General features: G+C 44.5%; 1 protein-coding gene across 2 annotated transcripts in view; it reads left to right on the forward strand.

Annotated features, from left to right (window-relative positions):
- RGS10 (regulator of G protein signaling 10) overlaps positions 1-22,431 on the forward strand; it is a 40,712-nt gene extending 18,281 nt beyond the window's left edge. The window contains exons 3-5 of one of the 2 annotated variants that reach the window (XM_030204743.1): positions 10,689-10,775; positions 18,785-18,928; positions 21,999-22,431. In XM_030204743.1, coding sequence (XP_030060603.1) covers positions 10,689-10,775; positions 18,785-18,928; positions 21,999-22,145 — 378 coding nt within the window. In that variant the 3' untranslated portion in view covers positions 22,146-22,431. The remainder of the gene's footprint in view (positions 1-10,688; positions 10,776-18,784; positions 18,929-21,998) is intronic. The other variant, XM_030204742.1, reaches the window with a different exon arrangement.
- The last annotated feature ends 1,129 nt before the right edge of the window (positions 22,432-23,560 follow it).

Here is a 23,560-nt window from a genome sequence, read left to right on the forward strand (position 1 = left end):
GGTGTGCGGATGTTATAATGCCGTTGTATCGCTCCATGGTGCGACCGCACCTGGAGTATTGTGTTCAGTACTGGTCTCCGTATCTCAAAAAAGATATAGTAGAATTGGAAAAGGTACAGCGAAGGGCGACGAAAATTATAGTGGGGATGGGACGACTTTCCTATGAAGAGAGGCTGAGAAGGCTAGGGCTTTTCAGCTTGGAGAAGAGACGGCTGAGGGGAGATATGATAGAAGTGTATAAAATAATGAGTGGAATGGATCGGGTGGATGTGAAGCGACTGTTCACGCTATCCAAAAATACTAGGACTAGAGGGCATGAGTTGAAGCTACAGTGTGGTAAATTTAAAACGAATCGGAGAAAATTTTTCTTCACCCAACGTGTAATTAGACTCTGGAATTCGTTGCCGGAGAACGTGGTACGGGCGGTTAGCTTGACGGAGTTTAAAAAGGGGTTAGATAGATTCCTAAAGGACAAGTCCATAGACCGCTATTAAATGGACTTAGAAAAATTCCGCATTTTTAAGTATAACTTGTCTGGAATGTTTTTACGTTTAGGGAGCGTGCCAGGTGCCCTTGACCTGGATTGGCCACTGTCGGTGACAGGATGCTGGGCTAGGTGGACCTTTGGTCTTTCCCAGTATGGCACTACTTATGTACTTATGTACTATTGATGTCTGGGAAGGTGAATGATGTGGTTAGGAGGGGGATGATATTGAAGTCTGGGAAGGTGAATGACTTGGGAACAAGAATGATGCCACTGAAGTCTGGGAAGGTGAATGACGTGGTTAGGAGGGTGATGATATTGAAGTCTGGAAAGGTGAATGACGTGGTTAAGAGGGTGATGCCACTGAAGTCTGGGAAGTTGAATGACGTGGTTAGGAGGGTGATGCCACTGAAGTCTGGGAAGATGAATCACGTGGTTAGGAGGGGGATGATATTGAAGTCTGGGAAGATGAATGACGTGGTTAGGAGGGTGATGCCACTGAAGTCTGGGAAGGTGAATGACGTGGTTAGGAGGGTGATGCTATTGAAGTCTGGGAAGGTGAATGACGTGGTTAGGAAGGTGATGCCACTGAAGTCTGGGAAGGTGAATGACGTGGTTAGGAGGGTGATGCTATTGAAGTCTGGGAAGGTGAATGACGTGGTTAGGAGGGTGATGCTATTGAAGTCTGGGAAGGTGAATGACTTGGGTACAAGAATGATGCCACTGAAGTCTGGGAAGGTGAATGATGTGGTTAGGAGGGTGATGCCACTGAAGTCTGGGAAGATGAATCACGTGGTTAGGAGGGGGATGATATTGAAGTCTGGGAAGATGAATGACGTGGTTAGGAGGGGGATGATATTGAAGTCTGGAAAGGTGAATGATGTGGTTAAGAGGGTGATGCCACTGAAGTCTGGGAAGTTGAATGACGTGGTTAGGAGGGTGATGCCACTGAAGTCTGGGAAGATGAATCACGTGGTTAGGAGGGGGATGATATTGAAGTCTGGGAAGATGAATGACGTGGTTAGGAGGGGGATGATATTGAAGTCTGGGAAGGTGAATGATGTGGTTAGGAGGGTGATGCCACTGAAGTCTGGGAAGGTGAATGACGTGGTTAGGAGGGTGATGCTATTGAAGTCTGGGAAGGTGAATGATGTGGTTAGGAGGATGATGCTATTGAAGTCTGGGAAGGTGAATGACGTGGTTAGGAGGGTGATGCCACTGAAGTCTGGGAAGGTGAATGACGTGGTTAGGAGGGTGATGCCACTGAAGTCTGGGAAGGTGAATGACGTGGTTAGGAGGGTGATGCTATTGAAGTCTGGGAAGGTGAATGACGTGGTTAGGAGGGTGATGCTATTGAAGTCTGGGAAGGTGAATGACGTGGTTAGGAGAGTGATGCTATTGAAGTCTGGGAAGGTGAATGACGTGGTTAGGAGGGTGATGCTATTGAAGTCTGGGAAGGTGAATGATGTGGTTAGGAGGGTGATGCCACTGAAGTCTGGGAAGATGAATCACGTGGTTAGGAGGGGGATGATATTGAAGTCTGGGAAGATGAATGACGTGGTTAGGAGGGGGATGATATTGAAGTCTGGGAAGGTGAATGACTTGGGTACAAGAATGATGCCACTGAAGTCTGGGAAGGTGAATGACGTGGTTAGGAGAGTGATGCTATTGAAGTCTGGGAAGGTGAATGACGTGGTTAGGAGGGTGATGCTATTGAAGTCTGGGAAGGTGAATGACGTGGTTAGGAGAGTGATGCTATTGAAGTCTGGGAAGGTGAATGATGTGGTTAGGAGGGTGATGCTATTGAAGTCTGGGAAGGTGAATGATGTGGTTAGGAGGATGATGTAATACCGGAAGACTGGAGGGTAGCCAATGTTACTCCGATTTTTAAGAAGGGTTCCAGAGGAGATCCGGGAAATTATAGACCGGTGAGTCTGACGTCGGTGCCGGGCAAGATGGTGGAGGCTATTATTAAGAATAAAATTGCAGAGCATATACAAAAACATGGACTGATGAGACAAAGTCAGCACGGATTTAGTGAAGGGAAGTCTTGCCTCACCAATCTAATGCATTTTTTTGAGGGGGTAAGCAAACATGTGGACAATGGGGAGCCGGTTGATATTGTATATCTGGATTTTCAGAAGGCATTTGACAAAGTGCCGCACGAAAGACTCCTGAAGAAATTGCAGAGTCATGGAATCGGAGGTAGAGTACTATTATGGATTAAGAACTGGTTGAAAGATAGGAAGCAGAGAGTAGGATTGCGTGGCCAGTATTCTCAGTGGAGGAGGGTAGTTAGTGGGGTCCCGCAGGGGTCTGTGCTGGGTCCGTTGCTTTTTAATGTATTTATAAATGACCTAGAGATGGGAATAACTAGTGAGGTAATTAAATTCGCCGATGACACAAAATTATTCAGGGTCGTCAAGTCGCAGGAGGAATGTGAACGATTACAGGAGGACCTTGCGAGACTGGGAGAATGGGCGTGCAAGTGGCAGATGAAGTTCAATGTTGACAAGTGCAAAGTGATGCATGTGGGTAAGAGGAACCCGAATTATAGCTACGTCTTGCAATGTTCCACGTTAGGAGTTACGGATCAAGAAAGGGATCTGGGTGTCGTCGTCGATGATACGCTGAAACCTTCTGCTCAGTGTGCTGCTGCGGCTAGGAAAGCGAATAGAATGTTGGGTGTTATTAGGAAGGGTATGGAGTCCAGGTGTGCGGATGTTATAATGCCGTTGTATCGCTCCATGGTGCGACCGCACCTGGAGTATTGTGTTCAGTACTGGTCTCCGTATCTCAAAAAAGATATAGTAGAATTGGAAAAGGTACAGCGAAGGGCGACGAAAATGATAGTGGGGATGGGACGACTTTCCTATGAAGAGAGGCTGAGAAGGCTAGGGCTTTTCAGCTTGGAGAAGAGACGGCTGAGGGGAGATATGATAGAAGTGTATAAAATAATGAGTGGAATGGATCGGGTGGATGTGAAGCGACTGTTCACGCTATCCAAAAATACTAGGACTAGAGGGCATGAGTTGAAGCTACAGTGTGGTAAATTTAAAACGAATCGGAGAAAATTTTTCTTCACCCAACGTGTAATTAGACTCTGGAATTCGTTGCCGGAGAACGTGGTACGGGCGGTTAGCTTGACGGAGTTTAAAAAGGGGTTAGATAGATTCCTAAAGGACAAGTCCATAGACCGCTATTAAATGGACTTAGAAAAATTCCGCATTTTTAAGTATAACTTGTCTGGAATGTTTTTACGTTTAGGGAGCGTGCCAGGTGCCCTTGACCTGGATTGGCCACTGTCGGTGACAGGATGCTGGGCTAGGTGGACCTTTGGTCTTTCCCAGTATGGCACTACTTATGTACTTATGTACTATTGATGTCTGGGAAGGTGAATGATGTGGTTAGGAGGGGGATGATATTGAAGTCTGGGAAGGTGAATGACTTGGGAACAAGAATGATGCCACTGAAGTCTGGGAAGGTGAATGACGTGGTTAGGAGAGTGATGCTATTGAAGTCTGGGAAGGTGAATGATGTGGTTAGGAGGGTGATGCTATTGAAGTCTGGGAAGGTGAATGATGTGGTTAGGAGGATGATGCTATTGAAGTCTGGGAAGGTGAATGACGTGGTTAGGAGAGTGATGCTATTGAAGTCTGGGAAGGTGAATGATGTGGTTAGGAGGGTGATGCTATTGAAGTCTGGGAAGGTGAATGATGTGGTTAGGAGGATGATGCTATTGATGTCTGGGAAGGTGAATGATGTGGTTAGGAGGGGGATGATATTGAAGTCTGGGAAGGTGAATGACTTGGGAACAAGAATGATGCCACTGAAGTCTGGGAAGGTGAATGACGTGGTTAGGAGGGTGATGCTATTGAAGTCTGGGAAGGTGAATGACGTGGTTAGGAAGGTGATGCCACTGAAGTCTGGGAAGGTGAATGACGTGGTTAGGAGGGTGATGCTATTGAAGTCTGGGAAGGTGAATGACGTGGTTAGGAGGGTGATGCTATTGAAGTCTGGGAAGGTGAATGACTTGGGAACAAGAATGATGCCACTGAAGTCTGGGAAGGTGAATGACGTGGTTAGGAGGGTGATGCCACTGAAGTCTGGGAAGGTGAATGACTTGGGAACAAGAATGATGCCACTGAAGTCTGGGAAGGTGAATGACGTGGTTAGGAGGGTGATGCCACTGAAGTCTGGGAAGGTGAATGACGTGGTTAGGAGGATGATGCTATTGAAGTCTGGGAAGGTGAATGACGTGGTTAGGAGGGTGATGCTATTGAAGTCTGGGAAGGTGAATGATGTGGTTAGGAGGGTGATGCTATTGAAGTCTGGGAAGGTGAATGACGTGGTTAGGAGGGTGATGCTATTGAAGTCTGGGAAGATGAATGACGTGGTTAGGAGGGTGATGCTACTGAAGTCTGGGAAGGTGAATGACTTGGGTAGAAGGGTGATGCTATTGAAGTCTGGGAAGGTGAATGACTTGGGTAGAAGGGTGATGCCACTGGAGTCTGGGAAGGTGAATCACGTGGTTAAGAGGGTGATGCTATTGAAGTCTGCGAAGGTGAATGACGTGGTTAGGAGGGTGATGCTGTTGAAGTCTGGGAAGGTGAATGATGTGGTTAGGAGGGTGATGCTATTGAAGTCTGGGAAGGTGAATGATGTGGTTAGGAGGATGATGCTATTGATGTCTGGGAAGGTGAATGATGTGGTTAGGAGGGGGATGATATTGAAGTCTGGGAAGGTGAATGACTTGGGAACAAGAATGATGCCACTGAAGTCTGGGAAGGTGAATGACGTGGTTAGGAGGGTGATGCTATTGAAGTCTGGGAAGGTGAATGACGTGGTTAGGAAGGTGATGCCACTGAAGTCTGGGAAGGTGAATGACGTGGTTAGGAGGGTGATGCTATTGAAGTCTGGGAAGGTGAATGACGTGGTTAGGAGGGTGATGCTATTGAAGTCTGGGAAGGTGAATGACTTGGGAACAAGAATGATGCCACTGAAGTCTGGGAAGGTGAATGACGTGGTTAGGAGGGTGATGCCACTGAAGTCTGGGAAGGTGAATGACTTGGGAACAAGAATGATGCCACTGAAGTCTGGGAAGGTGAATGACGTGGTTAGGAGGGTGATGCCACTGAAGTCTGGGAAGGTGAATGACGTGGTTAGGAGGATGATGCTATTGAAGTCTGGGAAGGTGAATGACGTGGTTAGGAGGGTGATGCTATTGAAGTCTGGGAAGGTGAATGATGTGGTTAGGAGGGTGATGCTGTTGAAGTCTGGGAAGGTGAATGACGTGGTTAGGAGGGTGATGCTGTTGAAGTCTGGGAAGGTGAATGATGTGGTTAGGAGGGTGATGCTATTGAAGTCTGGGAAGGTGAATGACGTGGTTAGGAGGGTGATGCTATTGAAGTCTGGGAAGGTGAATGACGTGGTTAGGAAGGTGATGCCACTGAAGTCTGGGAAGGTGAATGACGTGGTTAGGAGGGTGATGCTATTGAAGTCTGGGAAGGTGAATGACGTGGTTAGGAGGGTGATGCTATTGAAGTCTGGGAAGGTGAATGACGTGGTTAGGAGGGTGATGCTATTGAAGTCTGGGAAGGTGAATGACGTGGTTAGGAGGGTGATGCTATTGAAGTCTGGGAAGGTGAATGACGTGGTTAGGAGGGTGATGCTATTGAAGTCTGGGAAGGTGAATGACGTGGTTAGGAGAGTGATGCTATTGAAGTCTGGGAAGGTGAATGACGTGGTTAGGAGGGTGATGCTATTGAAGTCTGGGAAGGTGAATGACGTGGTTAGGAGGGTGATGCTATTGAAGTCTGGGAAGGTGAATGACGTGGTTAGGAGGGTGATGCTATTGAAGTCTGGGAAGGTGAATGACGTGGTTAGGAGGGTGATGCTATTGAAGTCTGGGAAGGTGAATGACGTGGTTAGGAGAGTGATGCTATTGAAGTCTGGGAAGGTGAATGACGTGGTTAGGAGGGTGATGCTATTGAAGTCTGGGAAGGTGAATGACGTGGTTAGGAGGGTGATGCTATTGAAGTCTGGGAAGGTGAATGACGTGGTTAGGAGGGTGATGCCACTGAAGTCTGGGAAGGTGAATGACGTGGTTAGGAGGGTGATGCCACTGAAGTCTGGGAAGGTGAATGACGTGGTTAGGAGGGTGATGCTATTGAAGTCTGGGAAGGTGAATGACGTGGTTAGGAGGGTGATGCTATTGAAGTCTGGGAAGGTGAATGACGTGGTTAGGAGAGTGATGCTATTGAAGTCTGGGAAGGTGAATGACGTGGTTAGGAGGGTGATGCTATTGAAGTCTGGGAAGGTGAATGACGTGGTTAGGAGGGTGATGCTATTGAAGTTTGGGAAGGTGAATGACGTGGTTAGGAGGGTGATGCTATTGAAGTCTGGGAAGGTGAATGACGTGGTTAGGAGGGTGATGCTATTGAAGTCTGGGAAGGTGAATGACGTGGTTAGGAGGGTGATGCTATTGAAGTCTGGGAAGGTGAATGACGTGGTTAGGAGAGTGATGCTATTGAAGTCTGGGAAGGTGAATGACGTGGTTAGGAGGGTGATGCTATTGAAGTCTGGGAAGGTGAATGACTTGGTTAGGAGGGTGATGCTATTGAAGTCTGGGAAGGTGAATGACGTGGTTAGGAGGGTGATGCTATTGAAGTCTGGGAAGGTGAATGACGTGGTTAGGAGAGTGATGCTATTGAAGTCTGGGAAGGTGAATGACGTGGTTAGGAGGGTGATGCTATTGAAGTCTGGGAAGGTGAATGACGTGGTTAGGAGGGTGATGCTATTGAAGTCTGGGAAGGTGAATGACGTGGTTAGGAGGGTGATGCCACTGAAGTCTGGGAAGGTGAATGACGTGGTTAGGAGGGTGATGCCACTGAAGTCTGGGAAGGTGAATGACGTGGTTAGGAGGGTGATGCTATTGAAGTCTGGGAAGGTGAATGACGTGGTTAGGAGGGTGATGCTATTGAAGTCTGGGAAGGTGAATGACGTGGTTAGGAGAGTGATGCTATTGAAGTCTGGGAAGGTGAATGACGTGGTTAGGAGGGTGATGCTATTGAAGTCTGGGAAGGTGAATGACGTGGTTAGGAGGGTGATGCTATTGAAGTCTGGGAAGGTGAATGACGTGGTTAGGAGGGTGATGCTATTGAAGTCTGGGAAGGTGAATGACGTGGTTAGGAGGGTGATGCCACTGGAGCCTGGGAAGGTGAATCACGTGGTTAAGAGGCTAATGTCTTCCTGGTGAATGAGGTGGTTGAGTAAGGATAGTTACAGAACAAGCTGTGGTTCAACAAGTCATGGGTAAATGGGTGAAATGTTTCACATACACACAAAGGGATGAGTTGTGGGTTTGTATATTCACAATGTGACCCATATTTTTTTAAGTAGGGGCCCATCTATTCCAGCTCACTTTCAAATGTTACTTCACTGTTATCTATTATAGTGGTCATTTCAAGGGGGGAGCATGTGGGAATGGTATTTTCATGGTTAACAAGGTGGCAGAATGCTTGGAAGCATCTTTGTTGAACAATTGCAGAATTAATCGATATTGATTGTAGTCAATATATTGTGGGTGGGTCACGGATAATGGGTCAGGGGGTCACTGTTTACATGGGTCAGCATGCATGACCCATAGTTTGCTCTGGAGAGTTGTGGCACAGGTCAGTGGTAGAGAGTGACTTGGTAGTGGGGTGATGCCAGTGAAGTCTGTGGTGGACGGTACTTCATGTGGTTGGATGGCATCCATTTCATGGTGTTTTCATGTGTGTAATGAAGGGGGAGTTGAGAGACGAGATAAATCTTTTCTTTCAGTGCAGCACTTTGAAGCTTCAGTATGTTCTCAGAAACAAACACAGCCTTGTTTAAGCTGTCAGTCTTCAGGAACATTCTTCCCGTGCATGTGGGGAGTTACATAAGTGTTGCCATACTGGGACAGAACAAAGGTCCATCAAGTCCAGCATCCTGTTTCCAACAGTGGCCAATACAGGTCATGAATACCTGGCAAGATCCCAGAAAAGTACAATACATTTTTTGCTGCTTATCCCAGAAATAAGCAGTGGATTTTCCCCATTTTAATAATGGTCTATGGACTTTTCCTTTAGGAAGCCATCCGAACCTTTTCTAAACCCCGCTAAGCTAACAGTTTTTACTACGTTCTCTGGCAACGAATTCCAGAGTTTAATTTCATGTTGAGTGACGAAATATTTTCTCCGATTCGTTTTAAATTTACTACTTTGTAGCTTCATTGCATGCCCCCTAGTCCTAGAATTTTTGGAAAGAGTAAAGAAGTGATTCACGTCTACCCGTTCAACTCTTCTTATACGGTAAAGATAAAAACACGTGTTTCTGAGCATGAGAAAGGTAGGCCTGGATGAGTCTGTCAGCATGGACAGAGTCTGATGTTTCTACCTTCACTCCCATTGTGGCCATTTTTCCCACACTGGCCACATTCACAAGCTCTATACTAAGCCAGGCTGCGTTCAGCCAACATTTACCCTGAAACTGTTCGCCTAGTTCCATATCATAGAATGGAAAAAAAAAAAAGAGCTTTAAAGTGCAAATATTTCAGTCATGACTGCTATTCGCACATTCAGAATGTATCTTTTATCCCTCATTTAAATGGAATTTCTTTTGCTCGGAATGTGCTTTCTTTAAACACAGCCGGGAGAGAACTAATGCATCCCTGGGTTTCATTTACATTAAGATAATTTATTATTTGCTGTGATTACATTGAATAACTCACTCAGTCAGGAAGCCTTGTAAAACACAGGCTGGCGTTAAGTGATCTTTGGCCCTGACTAAAGCCCCATGATGCTTCAGCTGTAAAACACCGTTAAATGTGTCTTCCAAAGGACCCCAGTAAGTCTGGGAATGAGCTAGGAAAAGAGAATGTCTTACTATCCCGATGAAAGCCAGAGAAGAGAGACTGGGGGAAACAGTGTCCTGTTGGCCAGTAGAGAAATTGGCATTTATACCAGGGGTTCTCAGCTTAGTCCCCGGGACACACTAGGCTAATTTGGTTTTCAAGATATCCACAATGAATAAGCATGAGATAACTTTGGATGCACTTGCCTGTATTGTATGCCAAGCTATCTCTTGTGTAGTCATTGTGGATATCCTGAAAACCTGACTGGATTGTTGTGTCCCAAGGACTGGGTTGAGAACCCTCCCCCCTCCCCCATGTATAGCACCACTTTGGGTGAATCTCTTCATGAAGGCGATTAATAAATCCCAATAAATAGGAAGGGTTGCTTTTGGCACTTCTTTCTTTCTGGGCTTGTGTTCTCACAGATTGACTCTAGAGGGCAGCACAGAATGGTCAGGCTGGTTTCCTGGCTTCTCCACCCCTTGTGAGAGCCCTGGTAAAGAGAACAGCTGTCTCTAATAGTTTCCGATGAACAGGGCTGCCAAGAGACAGATCTGAGCCTGGGGCAGGGCTGCCACAGCTGCCACCCCGCTCCCCCCCCCCCCCCACTCTGACAGCTGCCGCACCCCCCCCCCTTACCTTCCTCCATTTGCTCCTCCCTTAGTCTGTTACTCTCCTGCTCCTGTGTGCTGGGACCTGGGTTATCTCGTTAATGCAATCACCTGGGTCCCAACACAGAGGAGCAAGAAAGAGACAGATACCTGTGCAGAAGGAATGGATCCTCAGAAGCTTAGCTGAAATTGGGTGGCGGAGCAGTTGGGGGGAAGAGGGGGTGGTGGTTGGGAGGCGAGGATAGGGGAGGGCAGACTTATACGGTCTGTACCAGAGCCGGTGATGGGAGGCGGGACTGGTGGTTGGGAGGCGGGAAATACTGCTGGGCAGACACTTATATGGTCTGTGCCCTGAAAAGGACAGGTACAAATTCAAGGTAAGGTATACACATATGAGTTTGTCTTGGGCAGACTGGATGGACCATGCAGGTCTTTTTCTGCCGTCATCTACTATGTTACTATACCGGCACCGGGTCCCCCCTTGGAGGCCAGGCCTGGAGCATCTTGCCCCCCCTGCCCCTCCCTCTTGGCAGCCCTGCCGATCAAAGCTGACCAATGGGCTAGGGAAAGAACACATCCATGACAGCTTCCTAATGAGAGCTGGAGAGCAAGAGAGAGGCTCCCCATTGTGGGAGAACCTTTCCCCCTGTACATGAACGAACTCTGATTCTCAGGGTCTAGAAATGAGGGTCACAAGTTTCTTTCTTTTCTACAGGGATTTTTAAAGAAGGAATTCAGTGAAGAAAATGTCCTGTTTTGGCTAGCTTGTGAGGACTTCAAAAAAATACAAGACATGAAACAGGTAATACATGGAAGGTCCTTCATGATCTGAACATCATAGGACAACTGAGCAAGCCTTTAGGCCAGGACAGGATTAGGGGGCAATCAAGCAGCCAGTCTAGGGCATGGCAAGGTGGCAGAGCTGGTGGACCAGGACATCATGGGAGAACTGGCATAGGAGAGCTACTAGACATATGCAGCACTCTACACTTGAACATGAAGAGACAGTCCCTGCTTGACAGAGCTTACAATCTAATCAGGACAGACAAACAGGACAAATGCGGGATAAGGGAATTACTTAAGGTGGAAATGATAAAACAGACATAGGTACATCTTCCAGGTTTATACAGATTCATTTCAGTCTCTAACTTACCACCATTAAATACTACTTCTGGCACAGCTATCTCCCCCACATCTTCCTCAGTGAAGACTGAAGCAAAGAATTCATTTATTCTCTCCGCTATGGCCTTGTCCTCTCTGAATGTCCTTTTTACACCTCAATCATTCAGTGGTACAGTTGATTCTTATGCTGGCTTCTTGTTTTAAATTTACCAAGGCAAGCTTCTTTTCAAAGTTTTGTCTTCTTCATCAGTGTTTTGCATTTGACTTGTCATTCCTTATGCCGTTTCCTATTATCTTCAATCAGGTCCTTCTTCCATTTTCTGAAGGATGTTCTTTTAGCTCTAATATCTTCCTTCACCTCATTTTTTAACCACGAGCCTGTCGTTTGGCCTTCCTTCTGCCTTTTTTTAATATGTGGACTATATCTGGTCTGGGCTTCCAGAATGGTATTTCTGAACAACATCCACACCAGGTGTAAAATTTTCACCTTTGCTTCTGTAAGTTTTTTTAACCATTTTTCTCATTTTATCATATGAACTCTCCTTTTTGAAATTTAAATGCTTACCTACTGGATTTCTGTTGGATTATTTGTAGTAAATAATTAGCAGATTTTAGTACACACAGCTTCAGCTTTAGAAATGTTAATTTCTTTCTTCATCTCTCTCTCATTCACCCCTGAATAATTCACTGCTGAGTCACTTTAAAGTTGAAGTAACAAAACATCTGTTTACTCACAGTTTGTAGTTTGATTATAATCAGACAGGCTTATATATACATATTACTATACATTTGTATTATCAGTTCCTTCCATGTGCTTAGATGGTAATGGATGCTCACACCATAGTAGATCCTCTCAGGTTAGGAGAGATCATGAGCTCCATGTGCTCCATGTGCTGCATCTGCTGTGTCTAACCCCCACAGGAAGTTGCATAGCTGTGTGACCTCTCTAAGTAATTCACATCAGAGGTCACAGAGTAATCACAGAGAAATAATAGGTGACAGGCAATGCATGTAAAATACAATTACATTCCAACAAACCCCTTCTCATGCATAACTGTCATGCAATTATTTATTCATACAAAGTCCAAGCTTTATACGCAGATTCACAAAATGTTCTCTGGGTAACGGTTTGGTCATGATGTCAGCTGTCATCTCACTGGTGTGACAATAGTGTAGACTGATGACCCCTTCTTTTGCCAACTCTCGCACGTTGTGGTATTTCGTTGCGATGTGCTTGGTGCGTGACTGAACCTTGTCATTCTGTGACAGTCGGATGCAGCTCTGATTATCTTCCATTATCTGGATTGGTCTCTGTTCAGCTATTCCGAAATCCAGCAAAAGTTTTTTCAATCCACATCAGTTCTCTGCACGCTTCCGATACAGCCACGTATTCAGCTTCTGTAGAAGACAAACTCACAATACTTTGTTTATGACTGGCCCATGAAATGTGTACATTTCCATACATAAACACATATCCACTTGTGGATTTATAATCAGAATGATCCCCTGCCCAATCTGAATCACAGTAACATATTAGTTTTGGATTACTATTGGCTGAAATCTTTAATTTACAGTCAATGGTACCCTTTAAATACCTTACCATCCTTTTAACTGCAGTCCAATCTGATTTGGTAGGTGAGCTGACCCTTCTGCTCAAAATTCCTACTGCATTTGCTATATCAGCCCTGTATGTGGTAGTCAGATATAAAAGCTTACCTATGACTGATCTATATTGGATGTTATCTGGTAAAGGTTCTCTTACTGTTTCATCCTTCAGAAAATCAGTGATCATGGGAGTGCTTACAACTTGGGCATCTTGCATACCTAAACTTTCAATAAGCTCATTTATTTTCTGCTTCTGGCTTAGAAGATAAGAACCATCATTTTGTTTCTCAATTTCTATACCAAGATAGTACGACACATTACCAAGTTCTTTTATCTCAACATTGAGGTTTAAACATTTTACAATGTCCTTGTACTCTTGCTCACTTTTGCTTGCAATGAGCAGATCATCAACAAAAGCTAAAATGTATGCATATTGTCCATTTGTGCACCTAGTGTACAAGCATTTATCTGCTTCACCTTGCTTAAATCCTAAATTTGTCAATATTTCATGCAATTTTTCATTCCAACATTTTGCACTTTGCTTTAATCCATAAAGACCTTTGTTTAATTTACACACTAGCTGTCTTTGTTTTGTATTTATGAAACCTGTTGGTTGTTCCATGTACAAGTCTTCAGTTATATCTCCGTGAAGAAATGCTGTTTTCACATCAATGTGGTTGACTTGCATGCCTTTTGAGACTGCAATGCTCAGAAGTGTTCTGATTGTCGTGTGTTTCACTACAGGTGCAAACACTTCATCAAAATCTTCTCCATATTTTTGAAGATATCCCTTTGCCACTAATCTGGCTTTATACCTTTCCACTTTTCCTTGTGCATTCCTTTTTAACTTGAATACCCATTTGCATCCTATAGCTTTCTTGCCAGGAGGTAATTTTGTAAGAATCCAAGTATTATTTTTATCCAATGCATCAATTTCTTCTTGTGCAGCTTTATGCCATTCAGCAGCTTCTTCTGCTGGCATTTTCTCAATCTCATCCCACGTTAAGGGCTCTTGAGCTTCTGCTGACTTTGTTAGGTAAGACAGTCTTGGGGGTGGAACACCTTTGTTTTCCCTGGATGAGCGTCTGACAACAGGTTGGTCCGACCTTTCTGCATCCTCTAAATCTGAGAGTCCTTCTCCAATTGATTCCCCTTCTCCAACTGTACTGTCTTCTTCAATGATCCTTTCTGTGTCTGCTTCCTCTGCCTGTTCCTCGTTAGATACAGATGAGTTGCTTTCAGACATCTGCCTTGGTATGGCATTTATATGCACTGGCATGTCTATTATGGTTCTAGTTTCATATTCTGGATGATAAGGCTCATCTGGGATAATCCAGCCTTTATCAACCCTCTTGTTTTCATCAAAATATGTAACATGTCTTATGCCAACAATGCCAGTTTTCAGATTCAAAATTCTATATCCTTTGTGTCCTGGAGCATAGCCAACTAAAATGCCCCTTTCTGTTGTGGAATCCAGCTTATGCCTTCTTTGCTTTGGTTCATGAGCATATGCTGTACTTCCAAATGTTCTTATGTGTGACAGGTTTGGCTTCCTACCATGCCATGTCTCATGTGGTGTGCGCTCAGCGCCTTTAGTTGGCATTCTGTTTTGTAGGTACACTGCTGTGAGAATGGCTTCCCCCCATAGTCTTTTAGGGAGATTGCTATCTGACAGCATACATCTGGTCATTTCCACAAGTGACCTAAATTTTCTCTCTGCAACAGAATTTTGCTCTGGTGTATAAGCTACTGTTGTGATATGCTGAATGCTTTCTTGTTCTAGAAATGTGCGCATGCTTTGTGAAGTGAACTCACCACCATTGTCGGTCTGAAGAACCTTTGGTTTTCTTTCAAATTTATTGCTCACCATGGCTACGTATTTCTTCAGCATGTCTGTGACTTGACTTTTTTCTTTCAGCAAATAGGCCACACAGTATCTAGAGAAATCATCCAAGAATATTAGCACAAATCTGTTATTTCCCAATGATGGGATATTAAACGGTCCACATAAGTCACTGTGTATTAAGTCCAGCACTTTATTACTCCTATTTCCTGTGTATGCAGGAAATAAGGGTCTCACACCTTTTTGAGTAACACAGTCTATGCATTTCTCCATTTTACCAGCATCTGCACTTATCTGAATGCCGGTGGCTAGTTGCCCACTGTGAAGATCCTGGATCACCTTAAAATCACGATGTCCCAGGCGGCGGTGCCAGATTTCCAGACTACATTTACCATCATTCTTCCTTACTTGCGCCATATGTGAGGCTTCACCTGAAATGCTCAGTTTATAAATATCATTATGCATAAAAGCTTCAGCATACACTTCATCATTTTTAGAGATTGTGCACTTACTGTTTTCAAAATGAATCACAAATCCCTTCTTATCTAATGTAGATACACTAAGCATATTGCAAACTGCTTGGGGAATATACAAGACATCACTTACAGGAATTTCTTTAACTTCATTAGACACTTTGCATTTTAAGAATCCAATTCCTTTTGCTTGGATCTGAGCAGTCCCTGCGTTTGCAGTTTTAAGAATACCTTCTTCTGGACACATTTCCTGAAAGAAATCTTTACAATTGGTTAAATGGCATGTGCTCCCCGAATCCAAAATCCAAGTACTTTCATTTGAATTATTATTTACCATAGTCAAAGATTTTTCTGCCATTAGAAAGCCCTTGTGTTTATCTTTGTCCTTCACACATTTCCTGGTTTGAAAATTCTTTAGTTCCATTGGCTTAGGTGAGCTAGAGGGAGTGTTTTGTGTTTCCTTACACCATTTAGATACATGTCCCTCCTTTCCACATGAGTAGCAAATCAGCTTGCCCTTGGGTGGAGTTTTCCCATAGCTCCGCCTTCCTCTGTTCTTTGCCAAGAAATTTGTTTCATTTCTCTCTGACTTGCTTTGAGAACACATCTCCTCAGAATCATTTATTATGCATTCCTGCCTTAGTTTTGATGTTGCCTGTTCAAAAGATTGCCCTTCAATGGCTTCATTTACAGACCTAAAAACATCAAACTTCTTTGATAGTGAGGTAAAAAGAAATGCTCTTTTCAATGCATCACACATGGGAATTCCAGAAAGTTCTAACTTTTGAAATGAAGACATAAGATGCATAATGTGATCATTACATTTACTTTTATCCCTTAATTTGGTTTCATTCAACTCTGCCAACCAAATTGGTTGCTGCTTTGCATATGTAGTTGCATACATAGTTCTCAGTTTATATAAAATGTCCTTTGGTGTATCTTTTCCCTCCACTAATATGGCTTGTTTCTCTGAGAGAGCTTCCAAAAGCATGCACTTCACATAATAGTTTGCATTGTCCCATTCAGCCATATTTTCAGCTGTTCTGTCTTGGTCTAAGCATATATTTAATCTTTTTGCTCGAAGGAGACATATGAATCTTAATTCCCACTGCCGATAATTAAACTCAGTTAATTTAGGCACCTTGAGAGAATAGAAAAATGGTGAATTTCTTCCCTCAGCCATTTTCTTAGCCTTCTGTCTGCTGTGTGGGGGGAGAGAGAGACAGACTGAATCTTTCCTTTAAAACTTAAGAGAAAAATGTGGCCTTTTTTTTTTTTTTGCCTGGTAATATTTCTCTTCTTTTTCAATTCCTGGACCCTGGGCCCATAACCCTTTTGTTGGATTATTTGTAGTAAATAATTAGCAGATTTTAGTACACACAGCTTCAGCTTTAGAAATGTTAATTTCTTTCTTCATCTCTCTCTCATTCACCCCTGAATAATTCACTGCTGAGTCACTTTAAAGTTGAAGTAACAAAACATCTGTTTACTCACAGTTTGTAGTTTGATTATAATCAGACAGGCTTATATATACATATTACTATACATTTGTATTATCAGCTCCTTCCATGTGCTTAGATGGTAATGGATGCTCACACCATAGTAGATCCTCTCAGGTTAGGAGAGATCATGAGCTCCATGTGCTCCATGTGCTGCATCTGCTGTGTCTAACCCCCACAGGAAGTTGCATAGCTGTGTGACCTCTCTAAGTAATTCACATCAGAGGTCACAGAGTAATCACAGAGAAATAATAGGTGACAGGCAATGCATGTAAAATACAATTACATTCCAACAATTTCCTGTATGTACCGAACTCCAGTTATTAGATCAAATCTTATCATGTTATGATCACTGTTGTTAGGTGGCTCCATCACCATTACCTCTTGCACCTGGTCATATGCTCCACTAAAGACCAGATCTAGAGTTGCTTCCCCTTTTGTTGGTTTCTGAACCAGCTGCTCCATAAAGCAGGAATTGTACCTCTAGGAACTGTACCTCCATAGCATGCTCTGATGTTACACTTATCCTAAAGCAGCTTGAATAGCGGAACTCCTGTCAGGAGTATTGATGGACCTTTGAGATAAGCACCGTTATGACTCTGAGTTTGTTTTTGCTATTAAATTTGGACAATTTTTGTGGACTGGGTATTGATATTTTTTGACATTTTCTTCAGTGTTCTTTCATATTCTGTACTGTTTGGGATTTTCCATGAATGAATAAGTTTGTAGTTCACATAACTACATTTGGTGGAGGTTTTTTTTGTGACCGATGATTAATGTGAATCACCTGTTGTGAAGGCTTTGCCTTATTATAGGTGAGTCTCTTTTTTTACTGAGGTCTTTTTTTGCCACTTATTGTTTTCTTTATTGATGATATAGATTCCCTGAGGTACAGATAGTTTGGTAGAATCTTTTTTAGATTTCGGTAATTGAAATGACCCATTATTATTGTGTTACCTAGTTTGTTAGCTTCCCTCATTTCTGCTAATACTTCTACATCTGTCTGTTCATTCTGACAAGGAAGGGTAGTACACTCCTATCACTATCCTTTTCCCCTTTACACGTGGAATTTCTATCCATAAGGATTCCAAGGTGTATTATGTGTCCTTCAGGTAACCTGCATGTTCTTGCTTGTCCGATGAGTCCCTCAGCATACACCAAACTGAACAAAGTGAAGAAGGGTCTTAGGGACCAAGAAGAATATCAAATTTTGCCGAGATTAGGGCAAAGAGGTGCTCATTCATTACAGCTCCTTAAAAAATGTAGTGCATGCAAAATTGATTTAAGGAGGATGGGTTTGTTAAAAGGTTCTAATGTGCGTTAAAATTAAAAAAACAAACAAACCCAAATGTGTGCAATTAACTAACAAAACTTGGAAGCCAAATTTTCCAAAAACAAAGCAAAACCTTGTTTTGCCTGTGAAAGTTCCTAGGACATCACAGTGAAGATCAAGACTCTGCGATGTCCTAGGAAAAACTTATTGAAGGTGAGGTCTTCAGAATATGCATGAGAAAGATTTTCATAAAATGGAAGTAATAGACATGCAAGTCTTTCTCTTGCATAGTCATTAGGGGTATCCTGAAAACCTGACTTGTTGGTCACCCTTGAGGACTGGGAGTGAAGACCAAGACCACAGAGAAATGACCAATTCTGATGAAACTGCTTAATACATGAGAACATGAATTAGTAACCTCCAATGTCTTCCTACCACCCCTAATCCCAATGAGCCATTAAACCACTGCTTATTAAACTTTCTGTGGCTGTGACCCCATTTTAGGGGTCACAGACAAATACATGACCCCCAGCCCTGTTATGCTGAATGTGCTGCTGCTCCTGGCAGTGCCGTAGTATCCACTGTGATGCTGCTGTATTCCCCCCCCTTCCCGCCTCCCACCTCTCATGGAGCCCAGTGCAGGGGAGGGAGGAGGAACCATTGGTACTCCCTAATTTTGAAGGCTTTATAAGATGTTGCATAGACAGATATGAGACACGTATGGGATGGAGTGTAAAACATATGTTTAATGAAATATTACAGCCAGACAAGGTATTTAAACAGACCTGGAGGACAGGGAACATGTCCCCTAGATGATAGGATCACTGTAAGAGGGATCTGCGGTAATTCCATGAAAGGTATTAAAGTAGTTCCCCAGAAGTGAAGACTATGCAAGGCGACTCCCACTGATTTCACTTCTGCATGGATTTGTCTCAGTGTATGGACATTAAATATACACAGGTCGGTAACTGCACTAAACTTGAACTCCTTCCCCAGATGCAGCAAAAGGCCCAAGACATCTACTTGACTTTCCTCTCCAGTAAAGCTTCAGCGCAAGTCAACGTAGAAGGACAATCTCAAATGAATGACAAGATGCTGGAAAAGCCCCATCCTCTGATGTTTCAGAAACAGCAGGATCAGGTGAAAAGTCTAGGAATGCCTCCCATGTCTGTCTTCTCCCACCCTATCCAGGAACCCCTCCCACATCCTGTCACGCCCCTTCCTATTCAGCAACAACTCTCTCTTCCTGCAAGGGTCCTTCCTGTCAGGTAAACCTCCCACTTCCCATCAGGCTTCTCCTTCTGCAGTTATACCTCCTACTCCCACCCACCCTTCGCTGCTGCTCTAGGAGTAGCTCCTGGTTACTATCATCTCCGGGAACAGCTCACACACCCAATCAAGACCCTCGCTATCCTCCTAGTTTTCATCTATTGATTAGTCTTTTGCCCTCTTTCCTGCACTCTCTGTTCTCCAAAGAAACCATAGTCACATATATATACACACACTTATCCTTCCTGTACTGTGTGTATTTACATAGTAAAACATAGTAAATGACGGCAGATAAAGACCTGTTCGGTCCATCCAGTCTGCCCAACAAGATAAACTCATTTTACATGGTATGTGATACTTTATACGTATATCTGAGTTTGATTTGTCCTTGCCATTCTCAGGGCACAGACCGTAGAAGTCTGCCCAGCACTGTTCCTGTACTAAAAGTTCTGAAGATTCTGGAATCCTAAAGAGTTACAAGATTCCAGAATCCCAGTTAGTAGCAACATTCCATGTAGAACCCCAAAGAGTAACATAGTAAATGACGGCAGATAAAGACCTGAACAGTCCATCCAGTCTGCTCAACAAGATAAACTCATTATACATGGTATGCGATACTTTATACTCGAGTTTGATTTGTCCTTGCCATTCTCCAGGCACAGACTGTAGAAGTCTGCCCAGCACTGTTCTTGTACTAAAAGTTCTGAAGATTCTGGAATCCTAAAGAGTTACAAGATTCCAGAATCCCAATTAGTAGCAACATTCCATGTAGAACCCCAAAGAGTAACATAGTAACATAGTAAATGACGGCAGATAAAGACCTATACAATCCTTCCAATCTGCCCAACAAGATAAACTCATTTTACATGGTATGTGATACTTTATACCAGAGTTTGATTTGTCCTTGCCTTTCTCAGGGCACAGACCGTAGAAGTCTGCCCACTGTTCTTGTATTTATACACCTATCCTTTCTATACCATCAGTGTGTGTGTGTGCATGTGCGTGCACAGAGTGAGGCAAAAAAAAAAAAAAAGTAACCCGATACATTGTTTTGCAGTTTTCTCAGCAACCACTTTAAATTTCAACAAGAAATTTTATGTACTTGTTTAGTCATCATGCTTACATATTAAACAATATTTAATTATCTTAAGCTATGTTAATGTTTACTGACATTTTAGCATTACTAACTAGGGATTTTTGCACGTTAAAAATAACATCATTCAAACGATACAATTAACAATGTGTCAGAATTTCACAGTCACTGTGAACGCTCAAAGTGCCCACCTCCAGCTTTACCACAGGCCTTTAGCCACTTTGGGTAGTTCTCAACAGCCTTGTCGATCAGTCCCTGTGGCAGGTTGTCCCAGATCATCTGCAGTGTTTCCTTGAGTTTGGCAATTGTTTGCGGATTTGGATGGGAGCGTGTGATGGGCCTCCAACGCTGCTTTCACATATTAGTGTATAGTACTCAGGGGGAAATATAACTGGACATTTTTGCACATGGTAACCGAGGGAACTATGCTATCTACCCCATTCCCCCATGGAGTGCCAGCATCACCTCTTCCCCTTTGTACTTCTACTTCCCCATCTCCCATAACCCTCTGACCCCCCTCCAGATGTCTAGCATCTCTTATCCCCTTCACTATCCCCACCCTGCTTACAAAATTTCCCCCTTTTCCTCCCCCCTTCTTGGCTGCTGCCTGCACCCCTTATGTTCTCCCATGCTTGCCTTGAACTTAAAAAGATACGGGCCCTGCAAGCACAGGACCGTGCTGAAGAGCTGCAGTGTCCAGCCTGACACCGTCAGCATACATCTGACCATCCTTCCTGCACCATCCATATCTGAATTTTAAAGAAGGGTGGGGAGATAAAAATCCCCCTTTCACCTTACTGTGATTCCCCCTCACTCGACACAAAGGTAACAATTCAATGGGAGAGACCAACAGCCTTCCTCCCACCTAATTCCTTTAAAAAAATGCAACCCCCCCCCCCCCCACCTCTAAAGAATGACTTAATCATACTCATACCAAGCTGGGGTTGTGTATACAGGGTTGCTTTAGCACCAGTGTTGGTCTGACAATCACACACATCTGCTCTCCTTTCCAGGGTAATAGGCTTTCTTCAATTTAATTATGGTTACAATAATGTCACTTGGAATGCCCTCCCGCGGGAGGTGCTGGAGATGAAAACGGTAACAGAATTCAAAAATGCGTGGGATAAACATAAAGGAATCCTGTTCAGAAGGAAGGGATCCTCAGAAGCTTAGCGGAGATTGGGTGGCAGCACCGGTGGTGGGAGGCGGGGCTAGTACTGTGCAGACTTCTACGGTCTGTGCCCTGAAAATGGTAGATAAAAATCAAGGTCAGGTATATCTATATATATAAAACTCACCCTCAATGTTCTATTGTCTGATGACGTCACTGAAGCCAAGGTTCGTAAGTTCGAAGCTCTGAAGCCAACAAAATCAGTCTCAGGGCCCTGCCCTCGCGTCAAACGTTATGACGTTGAGGGCGGAGGCGGAGCAATTCACTCACATCGATGACGGCCAGGGCGCCGCAATGGGCCACCCACTGACGACGAAGGTGCGTTGGGTGGGGGGGGGCACAGTCACACATTGACGGCGGTCACGGCGGCGCAATGCCCTCACTAACAACCAAGGTGCATTCGGTGGGGGGGGGGGGGGGGCACAGGAAAGCCTTGCTAGCGCCCGTTTAATTGGCTCCAGAAATGGGCCTTTTTTTACTAGTATATATATAAAGTAGCACATATGAGTTTATCTTGGGCAGACTGGATGGACCGTACAGGCCTTTTTCTGCTGTCACCTACTTTGCTAGATCATCAAATCCATAGCTATACACTTCCCGATCCCACTTGAAACATCACAGCACAGTGTGTAATAATTAGGGCAGGTGACTTTAAACATTTGTTCTTCCACTTGCAGATCTTCAATCTGATGAAGTATGACAGCTACAGTCGCTTCTTGAAGTCCGAGTCCTTCCTGAAATCACAAAGGATGGAGGACCGCGAGCAGAATAGTGATGCTGCGGAAACTGCTCCAAAGCGTGCCTCTCGCATCTACAACACGTGAGCAGAGGGGTGGCCCACCCATGCTTGCTTGCTTTATCTCTGGAGGAGCTTCGACGAGTGTCAGCGGACATGCTTATTCAGTGTATGATTAAACCATTGTCCTGTATGATATGTTTTCTTAACATCGGTGGTGCCGGCAGCTTTGGTTAATTTCGCTTGTTATGGCGGCATCAAAACACATCATGGATTTGACTTCCTATAGAAAAGGAGCTCAGCATCTCCACTCACCTGTGTCACGTTCATGTTCCAAGGAATAAAGTTACAAACAGGTATTTATATTGAGTGCATCACTGGATTGTATATACTCTGTTTTGATTTCACCTTTACAGAGAAAATGAATTAGATCAGGACAGGCTGATAGACTCTTTCACCCTCTGATAGTACAGTTCTGCTGGAATCTCGGCGCCAAGAGGGAACTGTGTCTGTAGCACAGATATGATGTCGCTGCAACAGCATTTGGAAGTACAGGACTGTGTATGGATCTGCTATAGCATCCTCCACCATGACCATGACCATGACCAACACCTACCACTACCATCACCCACCCACCAATACCTCTCACCACCACTGCTATCTCCATCCATTATTACTGTCACATAATGCCTGAGTCCTACCCCTAGCACCCACCTCAGGTTAACCCTGCACCTCCATTCATTGCCTACACCCCACCCACTACTGGGTCCCGCTTGCCTCTGGGCGAGTCTCCCACCCAGGGGCGTATCTGGACTCGGGCGGTAGGGGGGGCCAGAGCCAGAGGGAGGGGCACATTTTAGCCCCCCCCCGGCGCCACCGATCCCCCCCCTCGCCACCAATGACACCCTCCCCCGCTGCTGTCACTTACCTTTGCTGGCGGGGGACCCCAACCCCCCGCCAGCCGAGGTCCTCTCTTCCATGCAGGCTGCGCCGCTGCAAGTTGCAACGCTTCCTGTTCTTCTGAGTCTGACGTCCTGCACGTACAACGCGCAGGACGTCAGACTGAATTCCAAATTCTGAGTCTGACGTTCTGCACGTTGTACGTGCAGGACGTCAGACTCAGAAGAACAGAAAGCGTTGAAACTTGCATCCTGCACGGAAGAGAGGACTTTGGCTGGCGGGGGCTTGGGGTCCCCCGCCAGCAAAGATCGGCGACGGGTTGGTGGCGGGCGGGCGGGCGGGAGGGGGAGGTGGAGAGGGTCTGTGGTAGGGGGGGTCTAGGGTGAAATCTGCGGGGGCCCAGGCCCCTATGGCCCCACGCAGATACGCCCCTGCTCCCACCTGCAAGTTATTTCTGGGTGGTTTCTAGCAACACTGGGAGCCGCAATCCAGGGGCCCCACGGTTCTTAGAAAAATACTCACAGATCAAGAATACAAACTGCCAGGATTCCTTTTTTTAAAATATATTTATTGATACATTTTCAAAGATGAAGAAAGAAGAAC

This window comes from Microcaecilia unicolor, chromosome 5 (genome assembly GCF_901765095.1).
Source record: "Microcaecilia unicolor chromosome 5, aMicUni1.1, whole genome shotgun sequence".
Classification (NCBI taxonomy): domain Eukaryota; kingdom Metazoa; phylum Chordata; class Amphibia; order Gymnophiona; family Siphonopidae; genus Microcaecilia; species Microcaecilia unicolor.